The following is an 11,224-nucleotide window of genomic DNA, read 5'->3' as shown; positions in this document are numbered from 1 at the left end:
ATAGTGGGGTGAGCCAGTGGGACCCCAATTCAAATACTACATTTCACACTTACAGTCCAAATGACCAGTTTGAAGAAGGTATCGAGCCTCCATGAGGTCCTGGCAAGGAAGCTGTTGACCAACATTGGTAGAGGGCACTTCTCATTCTGGAAGTGCCCAAATCAAAATCCCACCTCCATCCCTCTCTGTCTCTTTCCCAGTGCTGGACTCTGCTCAGGGAGAGGGAGTCAGTGTTCTCTGAGTACATGTCATAACTTCAGGCCATCTTCTGACCCAAGAAACCAGACTCAAAGAGATAATAAAGTTGCCCTCAGCCACATAGCCAATTCCCAGCTCAGACAGCACTGGAACCTGGCTCTAACCTTTGGACCTCCAGGCACCCTGATATTCTTTCCACCTAGGGCTGGGAGCCCCATCTATTCTTCTCTCTGATATTGGGTCTGGTGTCCCCAAAAGTCTATAGACCAGTCACTTCCTTCTGCTGTGGGGAGACTAGATGTGGGGAGGGCAGCCGACAGGGATGGCCCTCTTCCAGCCAACCAGCCCTATAGTCGAGCCCGGATCCAGGAGCGGTAAGCCCATCTCTGAGCTTGGGCAGTGGAAGGCCCTGGACTCTATATCAGAGCACATACAGTGTCCTTGGCTACTGCTGGGAGCTCATCCATGGTGATAAAAAGCCTTTGAGTTTGAGGCTGAGCCAGAAGCAGCCACGAATACAGAGTCCTTGGGAGTTGATCTCTTGCTTTCTTCCCTGCCTGGTGGTACGAAATATCGGAATTTATTGTACTTCAGAGGAGGAGAGCAGAGATCAGAGACTCAGAAAAGGAACTTCAAAAGCCATCGAGTCCAATTTCCTCATGTTACAGAGGAGGAAACTGAAACAGGGGAGTGACTTGAGACCGTAGGAGCATAAGTGTGGAAAGCTGGAAGAACCTGAGAGACCAAGCTCTTCGTTCTACCCCTGAGGAAAATGGGTTTCTCCAAGGACAGTGAATATTAGAGGCCAAATTTAAACCCATTATCTCTAATTTCAGAGCCAGGAAATGGCTTCCCACTCTTCTCCCATCGTGCCTGTAGATCTCTCTGAGCTTCCTTGGTTGGTTCTCAAAGGGACACAGGGCTCCTTTGTTTTGGGTCCAGCAAGTAGGCTTGCCCAGGGTCTGTGATCTGATCCCCTTCCATTCCTAACACACAGAGGTTCCCCTGCAGTTACAACTCTGGGAGAACTCTTCCCCATGGCTTCTCAGGGAGTGTCAACTTTGTTTGTGTCATAGCCTGGGCTCCTGACAGTCTGGACAAGCCCAGGAATCCCTTCTCACAATAATGTGATTGTGTCATTCTTGTTATTCATTTTGTGAATGTTTTCTTTATTATATATTTAATAACTTTATTTTAAATTTCTCTTTCCCCCCTCATTCTTCCTCTCCTATTGAAAAGGCAAAAATGTGATATGAATTTGAATAATATTTTTGCAAACATAAAAATCACAGAGTATTACTACAAAGGCTAATGCTAGTGAAGGTGATTTTTTTTTTTTCTGCTCTGAAAATTACCCATGGACCATAGGGGGAGAACTCCTGTCTTAGAGAGTCAGCAAAGGCCATTTGGGTGAAGGGACTTGTCCAGGCTCACTCAGCCATTCTTCCCAATTCCAAACCCAGCCCTAAATCCCAGAGCAGAACAAAAGACAATGTCGGCTGTTATCATCATCAACAATTTTATTAGGAATAAGAGAACCTCAAGAATCAGGAGTGGTCTGATTCTGGCTTGATTGGAAGGCTCAATCGAAATCCACCCTTTTGACATTGAAATCACCATTAACTGACAGGTAGTCAAGGTCTTCTAAATTTTGGCGATTGGGGAAAGTGAACTGATAACCACCAGGCAGCTTTATCAAAAACTTGCTCCCATCAAAGATAATGGAAATCTGAATGGACAGAAGGCAGAAGGAATTGAACACAGAACCCTGGGCTTGGAGACAGGAAGACCTCAAGACTAGATGGCACTGTATAATCTTGGGGAAATAATTTTTCTATTCTGAGACTCAGTTTCTTCCCCTGTAAAATGAGTGGGTGAGACTAGATGGTTCCTGAGGTTCTCTCCAGCTCTAAATCTAAGCTCCTGTCATGTGTCCTGGCACGCTCCAGAATCTCTTTTTATCCCATTGTCACCACTGCCCTTCCCAGTTCCCTCCCATTCTCCCCAATCTCTCTTCAGTTCAAGGGATACTGGGATTCTAGCCACTGATCTTTGCAAACTCCCTTTCCCCTCTAGCATTTTGTCTTTCCCCCACCAGAATTCCCTTCCAGGTCTCTTCTGTCAAATGAAAGGGGGAGATTGGGAACATCTCTTGCATCCTTCCCAGACATTCTTGGCTGCTTTGGATACTCCATGCTCTGATTCTGGGTTCTTACCTCTGTGGTTGTCCCTCCCTTAAAGGGAAATGTATCCTCCTGTTGTTCTTCGCCCCACTGCCCATCTATAAAGGAGTTGCAGACAATGGCATTCTGGTAGAAGCGTGGGTTGAAGTGTAGGCTGAGGTTAAATTTATCCTTGCCCAGGTCAATTTGAAATCTGGGAATGGGGAACATACCGTTATCATCGGCGTGGACTCTCTGAGCCTTGGAAATCCCCATTCAGAAATCCCTGAGCTAGAAGACCTTCGAAGGGACTCTTACCCCATTCTGACCTGAAGCACTAAGAATGCTCTTCTGCAGTACTCCCCCTCCTAACATGGTATATATTGTACTCCTTTCAGAGACAGGAGTCTCTTGTTGAAACTGTCCATTTTAGCTACTGGGAAACTCCTATTAGCAAGTTTTTCCTGATGCAGAGTCCTAGCTCTGCCATCTAATGCTAAGGGAAAACCACCTTGGTTTTCAAGGACCAAGTGCAACCAGGTATTTTAAGGATTCAGCTCTCACCCATCATTAATATTTATCTCATCCTTCCCATCTGTCACTTACTTTTGGGGATTAGGTAGTATATCTCCCTGTACTTTTACACATACTTCAGGATGGAGGTTCATATTTATTAGACAAATTTCCTGAAAAGACCAAAAAGAAAAGTTAGGGTTGGCTGGGAGCTGAGGGGACCTGCAGCTTCTGATTGGTGAGAGGCCACCTTTCAGAAAGGTTCTAAGAAAGCAGACTCTCTCCAGACTAATTAGTGCTGAAGTGGCAAATAGTCCCAGCTCTGTGACCTTGAGGAGGTCTCTCTGGGCCTCAGTTTTACCATATATTAAACGAGGAACTAAACTTAGATGATTAATCCAGTCCACTCTTCATTTTACATATCAAGGAACTGAGGCTCAAATAAGGAAGTACTGACATCTTTTAGGAATCACACAAGTGAGCAACAGAATCAAATGTGGAATCCAAATTTTTTCCTGGGTCCCAAGCTCATGCTTTCTGTGTCCCACAGGCTTCCCCAGTGCCAGCTTTGGTTGGCGTCATATGTATCTGGCATTTGGGCCATGATGAAATCCAATGGAGAGCTCCCTAGTGAGGAAGTCAGCTTTCCTCTGCCTTCCCCATTCTCCCAGAGCTGTCCTCATTTGACTAAGGAGGGAAGGAAATCCTCTCTGGTAAAAATTTCAGGAAGAGCATCCCCCATTCTCTAGAGTCAAGACTTAGTCCCAATTTAGGATAGGGGCCCTTGCCCAGAGGAAGGGGAATTGGCAAGGGAGGAGGAGGTTTAGAATGAAAGGGGGTTTAGAAAGGTCAAGGATGACCCTGGGAGAATCATTAAGATCAAGGAACTTAGTTTCTCTTGTTCCCCAAACATTGAGGAGAAGGGTAAGGGAATGAGGGCGGCATGGATGTGAGATCCTTTCCTGTTCTAAGTCAATGGACAAGCAATGGCAGGAAGTAGAAAGAGGTGGGTAAAGATCAAGGAACTTAGTTTCTCCTGTCCCCCAAACATTAGGGAAAAGGATAAGAAAACTAGGGCAGCATGGATATGAGGTCCATTCCTGTTCTGAGTCAATAGAAAAGTAATGGCAGTAAGTAGGAAGACATGAGTAATCTTATGAGTTGTTTCCAAGAGAAGAGATAAGAAGGTAAGAATATTTGTGAAGTTAATTTGGTATTGATTGTAAAGGTAGTAGGTGGAGAATTTGGAAGGACCTGAGGAATCCTTTGCCTCCTGCCCCACCCAAGTTGCCATCTCCAGCCTCTTCCTTTTCCAATGGCGCCTCCATAGCCTTGACTCTTTCTATACCATCAGGTTGGGTTGGAATTAACTCTGTAAGACAGTCATTCACTTCAGAAAGTGATATTCCGGCAAAAGATTGATCTCTCTCCACTTCATCTTGTCCTCTTCCTTCTCAGTTCAACTCTGCCAGGTGAGATGTAGGTCCTTATAGCCAAGGGACACCCCAACTCTCATCCATGCCAAATCCCACTTCCCCCAACTGCCCTTTCCCCAGGATTTCTCTGGACTTACCTGCTTGTCAAGACTTCGGACTGGCAGCCAGGGATAATGAACAGCTTCAGGTTGGAGGGAATGGTGGTGGGGATATAGGAGAAAGTGCCCTTCTCAGGGCTGGGAAAGTCAGGGTGGGGCGTTAGAGAAGGAAGATAGGTTACCCTTTGATCCAGCAGTGCTACTACTGGGCTTATACCCCAAAGAGATACTAAAGAAGGGAAAGGGACCTGTATGTGCCAAAATGTTTGTGGCAGCCCTGTTTGTAGTGGCTAGAAGCTGGAAAATGAAAGGATACCCATCAATTGGAGAATGGCTGAATAAATTGTGGTACATGAATATTACGGAATATTATTGTTCCGAAAGGAATGACCAGCAGGATGAATACAGAGAGGGCTGGCGAGACTTACATGAACTGATGAAACGAGCAGAACTAGGAGATCATTATATACCTCAACAACGATACTGTATGAGGATGTATTCTAATGGAAGTGGATCTCTTCGATAAAGAGAGCTTTAATTGATCAAAGATGGACAGAAGCAGCTACACCCAAAGAAAGAACACTGGGGAATGAATATAAACTGCTTGCATTTTTGTTTTTCTTCCCGGGTTATTTATCCCTTCTGAATTCAATTCTCCCTGTGCAACAAGAGAACTGTTCGGTTCTGCACACATATATTGTATCTAGGATATACTGTAACCTATTCAACAGGTAAAGGACTGCTTGCCATCTAGGGGAGGGGGTGGAGGGAGGGAGGGGAAAAATCAGAACAGAAGTGAATGCAAGGGATAATGCTGTAAAAAATTACTCTGCCATGGGTTCTATCAATAAAAAGTTATTAAAAAAAAAAAGAGAGAAAAGGAAGATAGGTGCCCTAGCACATACAGAGAGGAAGGAGAGAGCATCCAGAAAAGACCCCCTCCCCAGTATCCAAGATTCTCTCTAAGCACCAACTCCAGAGGATCCCTCGGCTCTAACCCCTAATTCTAGGGCAAGGACACCCGCAGCCTAGACCCTAGCGCACTCACTTGGGGCATATTAGAGAAAGAGAAATGCTCCTGTGATTCTTCTGGTCCCGCTGGTTCCTCGAAAGATAATGCTCTCTCCAAGCGGGAGAGAAGATACCTCAGGGAGATTTCAGACCCTTCAAATAGAGCTTGTGGTTCCGGGCTTCCGCCGAGTACTGAGCCACTCCAGTCTTCCACTATTGTAGTCTTTGCCGAAAGCGAGCACAAAAAGGAAGAGGGCGTAATTGAGAGGGCAGGGCCGGCGGCATTTTTAAAGTCTTTCTAAGAGGAGGGGCAGCCAATTAAGGAGGAGATAGCTCTTTGGTCCCACCTCCTTCACATCAAGCTCTGTCCTTTTCTAATCTTTCCCCCTCAACCCCGATAGACCCCAATGTCTTTTTGAGAGGATGCAATTGGAGGGACTGATAGAGAGATGGGAGAAGGCAATAGAAACCCACTTTAAGAATAAACAAGCATCTGACATTGGCGGGAAGGGGCTAGAGACTGTATTTTGATCTGGGTGAGAATGACTCCCGTGGTCTCTAAAGAGTCCATCTGAAGGGGAAATCTTAATCAGAGCATGGCATAGTATGGAGAGACCTAAGCAACCATCTGGTTTATTATGGAAACTGAGGCTCTAGAGTCACTTGAGCTTTGAGGAACTAAGCCAGAACCCTCTGACAACAAGTAGAATGCTTTTTCCCATTAGGTTCAAGAATGGGGCCCCAGGAAGTTGGTGATACAGCTTCCCTTTAGACATCCATAAATTCTTCCACTGCCAATGAAAGAAAATGAAAACAGAAGTGCAGGGTCAGAGGAAAGAGGGTCCTGTGATTCCATTAACCAGAGGGGAGACTTTACAGAGGGGATAAGGTGGCATAAGCTCCCTGAGGGAAAAGAAGCTCTTGTCCCTCTCATACAAGGAATCTGATGGCCAGAACCTACACCTATAAGTCACTTCCATTCTCTGATCCTGGGTTTCTTCATCTGTAAATTGGGATCCTAAAAGAATTAAAATCAGGACATCATAGTGGATAGTGGATGCACTCCCTCAAAATTAGGAATTCCTGGTTCAAATACCATTTCCCAAGTCCCTTAACTTCTCAGTGCTTGAGGTGACTCTCTAATATAAGGGATTCTTAAGCTGGGGTTCATAGATCTTCCTGGGGCCAGGTGGAGGAGAGGCCATCCTTCCTTTTGCATTTGAAGATAAGCCTCAGGTACACCTCTGACTATTCCTTCTCCCACCATCTATCTCAAGGGAAAGAAAATCACTCTGTTAGAGAGATTAAAGAAACAAAACCATGATTAACAGGGAGAAGAAACTCCTAGCAATGAGTGGGACAGAACAGACATCCTTCCCCTCCTCACAAGTCTCTCATCAATCCCAGGTATGTTACATCCTGAGCCTGGTTCCAGAACTTCATTTTCCACAGTTCTGGTCCCCCTCCCCCCCATGTACCTTTTGCATTGCCAGCCATAAATAAATCAGATACCTATTCCTAATCTCAGTTTCTTCCTCTATAAAAAGGACATAACAATCCTTGTACCTATCCCTTTCCTGGTAGTTATGGTGAAAAATCAAAAGACTGAGGAGAGAAGAGCTCTGTCTTACTGGTTGTAAGGCATTTTCCAAAAAACTGGGGACATCTTTCCAGCAGCTGTACTTACCCACAGTCCCCCCTTCCCTAATAAAGAAAGGTTCCCCTGTAATTACTTCTATGGGAAATCCCATATTGCGAATCAAAAACTATTTAGGCTTCTAAGTGTCACTTTTTGTCATATTGTGAGATTTTATTTAAAATAAGTTCTAAATTCTCTCAAAGCAAGTAACATGGTAGTAACTGGAATAATGTTTTGAAATATATATTTAAAAACAGAGGAGTGCTAGGAAAAGGAGAAGTTAGTAAAGATAAAGATATTATTTTTTCCCATCTGAAGTCTATTACAGGTGATTCCCTCACATCATACCTGCACTCTCAGTGAGACTTTGCCCTTCAAAGCCAGGGGACACTATAGTACTGATCCATGTCAAGTACTACTTGTCCAGTTCACTTCTCTCTAGGATCTCCCTAGACTTACCAGCTTGTTTTTTTTTTTTTTAGTACACATTTTGTATGAATGATGTTGAGAAAGAAAAATCAGTATAATGGGGAAAAACCATGAGAGAAAAAAAACAGGAAAAAGAAGAGAACATAACGTGTTGATTTATATTCAATCTTTATAATTCTCTTTCTGAATGCAGATGGCATTTTCTGTCCAAAGTTTATTGGGATTGCTGTGGATCACTTAACCACTGTGAAGAACCAAGTCTTTTATAGTTGATTATTGCACAATTTTACTGTTACTGTGTACAATGTATTCCTTGTTCCACTTGTTTCTCTCAGTACCAGTTCATGTAAATTTTTCCAGGCCCTTCTAAAATCTGCCTGTTCATTGTTTTCTATAGAACAATAATATTCCATTCTGTAAGAAATGACCAGCAGGATGAATACAGAGAGGACTGGCGAGACTTACATGAACTGATACTAAGTGAAATGAGCAGAACCAGGAGATCATTATATACCTCAACAATGATACTGTATGAGGATGTATTCTGATGGAAGTGGATCTCTTCGATAAAGAGGCCTAATTCAGTTTCAATTGATCAAGGATGGACAGAAGCAGCTACACCCAAAGAAAGAACACTGGGAAATGAATATAAACTGCTTGCATTTTTGTTTTTCTTCCCGTGTTATTTATACCTTCTGAATTCAATTCTCCCTGTGCAACAAGAAAACTGTTCGGTTCTGCATACATATATTGTATGTAGAATATACTGTAACTATTCAACATGTAAAGGATTGCTTGCCATCTGGGGGAGGGGATGGAGGGAGGGAGGAGAAAAATCGGAACAGAAGTGAGTGCAAGGGATAATGCTGTAAAAAATTACCTTGGGATGGGTTCTGTCAATAAAAAGTTATTAAAAAAAGAACAATAATATTCCATTACCTTCATGTACCACAACTTATTCAGCCATTTCTCAATTGATGGGCATCTACTCATTTTTCAATTTTTTGCTACCACAAAAAAGCTGCTATAAACATTTTTGCATGTGTGTATTGTTTTCTCTTCTTTATGAATTCTTTGGGATATAAGCCCAGTTGAGACACTACTGGGTTAAAGGGTATGTACATTTTGATAGCTCTTTGGGCATAATTCCAAATTGTCCTCCAGAATGGCTAGATCATTGCACAACTCCACCAACAATGCATCAGTGTCCCAGTTTTCCCACATTCTCTGCAGCAAGTACAATCAAGAAAGAGATAGACTTTTGGGCATTCCCCCTCCTCATCAAGCTCCATACTTTTCTAGCCTTTCCCTTTACCTCCAAATCCTTAATTCTGTCCTTTGATGTATGGGGTGGTGGCAAGTTGTAGAATGATTAGGGGAAATGATGGAAAAGTATTGGTGGGAAGGGGTTGGGGCCAGCTGGAAGGAAGACCATGCTGTGGTCTGGGTGAGGGTCAGCCCCTTGGCTTCCAAAAAGTTCATGATGGGAGAAATCTACATCAAAAGATGGCATAGGGTGGAATGATCAAAGAACCCATCTGATTTCTTAACTCTGGGGAAAATGAGACCCTCGGGTCACTCGGGCAGTAAGAAGCTGAACCAGGCCTTGTCCATAACTCCTCTTTACCCAAGGCCAGTGCTCTTTCCACCACATGTCACGTTTGCCCAATTCTATTTTACAGATAGGGAAACTGAGATGCAGGGATGAGAGCACATCTGTTACTGAGTTTGTGGTGATTCAATGAAGAATGAGGCAGGTAGTAGAAGGAAATGGAAGCAGCTTGGTCTCTGTCTAGGATGAATGATCTGTGAGTTTCTCTGAGGTTCTGTGGATGTCTCCAACTTCCACCCTTACTGAATCCTGTGAAGGCCTCTGATGCCCCTAATTATAAGGAAGGGAAGTCTGACAAAGGGCTCAATGCTGAGCCTGAACTTTTCTCATCTGCTATCAGAAAGCACTCTTCTCTGCCTGTATCATGAGACTGGAGGAAGGCAGGCTGAGGATCCTCAGAAGAGGGACAGAGATCCCAATAAGGTCCTGGGTATTGCTAGGGGATAGAACTCAGGCTAAGGCTTCTTTCCTTCAGAATACTTAGGAGTACTAAGCTTATTCCTTCTCTTACCATCTATTTCCAAAGCAAGAAAATCACTCATTAAACCTTGGAGAGATTGGAGAAACTAAAATCATGATTACCAGGCAGGGGGAGCTCCCAAGTGTGAGTGGGACAGAACAGACACAGCTCCTCTCTTCAAAGCTTTCCACTAACCCCAAGTGACTCCCATCTTCATTTCCATCACAGGCCCAGAACCATCCCACTCACTCACACACATAACCTCCTGCAAGCTGTGTGACCCATTAGCATGTCATACATACTCTCTGAATCGGTTTCCTTCTCTATTAAAAAATATAACAATCTTTGTACCAACCCCTATCCTAGTTGTTATGGGTGAAAGATTAAATGGCTGAAGACACAATGCTCCATCTTCACATCTTATCAATGTATTAAGCAATGCTTGACAACTATCCAACCAACTAGAACCAGTCCCCTTCCTAACCATAGAACTGGACCCCAAATATAGGGCAAGATGGATTTTTACATATAAAAAATAATCAAATGAAGTCATTACATAAAAGGAAACTATATAACATTAGGCATTCTGATTGTTAATTGGAAGAAAGATTAGGAACTTTCCATGTAGGAACTACCATGTAGGGTAGAAGTCAACAGGTGCAATTTCCTGAATTCAAAAAAACAGGTATCCTCCTCCAAGTGTTTTTGTAAAATCAAAAGAATGTAGAAACAATAATAGATCAATAATTTGATGAAACAATAATTGATCAATGCAAGGCCAATTTTCAGATAAAAAAACAGGCTTCTTGAGATGTATAATTGCAGGAAAACTCCTTTCTCAATCATGGAATCTGACCAGGTTAATTTTTAAAATTATTTTTAAATAAAACCTTTTTATTTTCAAAATATGTACAAAGATAATTTTCAACATTCATCCTTGAGAAACCTTCCAAATTTGTCTCTCTCCCTTTCTCCCACCTCCCTCACCTAGACAATTAGTAATTCAATGTAGGTTAAACGTATGCAATTTTTCTAACTATATTTCTATATTTATCATGCTGCAACACAAGAAAAATAGTTAAAAAAGAAAAAAAGGAGAAGGTTAATTATTTGATTTGATAAGGTAACAAGCCAAGAGAGCTGGTCTGTGACTTCTTGTTCACAGATGATTGTGCGTTCAATGCAATTGTACATATAGATTGTTTGATGCAGGCTGATGGAACACTTGTATTTTCTTGGTATTAAGTCAAAATAAGCACAAGTGACAAAGAACTGATCTCTACTCTGTTACATTTCAGTCTGTTTGGCTGCATTGAATGGACAAACTAAAAATTCAGAATCTCCTTGGATAGTAGATCTTGTCCTTGACTCTTCAACAGACTCTTCACAAAATACAGAATTTCATTGGTTAACAACAAGGCTAATGAACAGACCCTGACTATTTACACTATACTGTAAGACCAAGATCTGTCTTGATTTTTCAAGAGTTCTATGAAGCTGATGATCAGATCCATGGACTAGCCTGATAAACAGATGTCAAAATATTTACATGGTCTGATGGGTCAATAGAAACACAGAGCACTAGGAAACAGGACCACTTGTTGGTCTAGCGCTCGTGGTCATCTCAAAATGTTGTATCTTAGAAGGATGACAATGAATAGAGGGA

At 42.7% G+C, this 11,224-nt stretch overlaps 1 protein-coding gene across 1 annotated transcript; it reads right to left on the bottom strand.

Moving 5' to 3' along the window:
• Positions 1 to 1,700: 1,700 nt before the first annotated feature.
• On the bottom strand, positions 1,701 to 5,644 carry LOC127538234 (galectin-1-like). The gene is made up of 4 exons (XM_051961881.1): positions 5,456 to 5,644; positions 2,967 to 3,046; positions 2,415 to 2,574; positions 1,701 to 1,927 (listed from the first exon to the last, which is right to left on the bottom strand). The coding sequence occupies exons 1-4, from the start codon at positions 5,462 to 5,464 to the stop codon at positions 1,781 to 1,783; spliced, it is 396 nt and encodes a 131-aa protein (XP_051817841.1). The 5' UTR covers positions 5,465 to 5,644; the 3' UTR covers positions 1,701 to 1,780.
• Between the last annotated feature and the right edge of the window lie 5,580 nt (positions 5,645 to 11,224).

The sequence above is a fragment of the Antechinus flavipes genome, chromosome 5, assembly GCF_016432865.1.
Source record: "Antechinus flavipes isolate AdamAnt ecotype Samford, QLD, Australia chromosome 5, AdamAnt_v2, whole genome shotgun sequence".
In the NCBI taxonomy this organism is placed as follows: domain Eukaryota; kingdom Metazoa; phylum Chordata; class Mammalia; order Dasyuromorphia; family Dasyuridae; genus Antechinus; species Antechinus flavipes.
Note: the sequence above shows the minus strand (reverse complement) of the source record. Positions and strands in the feature narration are given on the sequence as shown.

What these genes read in the sequence shown, in the direction of transcription:
- LOC127538234 (XM_051961881.1), bottom strand. An exon ending in ATACTACCTAATCCCCAAAA is followed by an intron (nt 2,575 to 2,966) that starts GTAAGTGACAGA and finishes CCCCATTCCCAG; the next exon opens with ATTTCAAATTGACCTGGGCA. An exon ending in AGGGAGGGACAACCACAGAG is followed by an intron (nt 1,928 to 2,414) that starts GTAAGAACCCAG and finishes CTGTCCATTCAG; the next exon opens with ATTTCCATTATCTTTGATGG.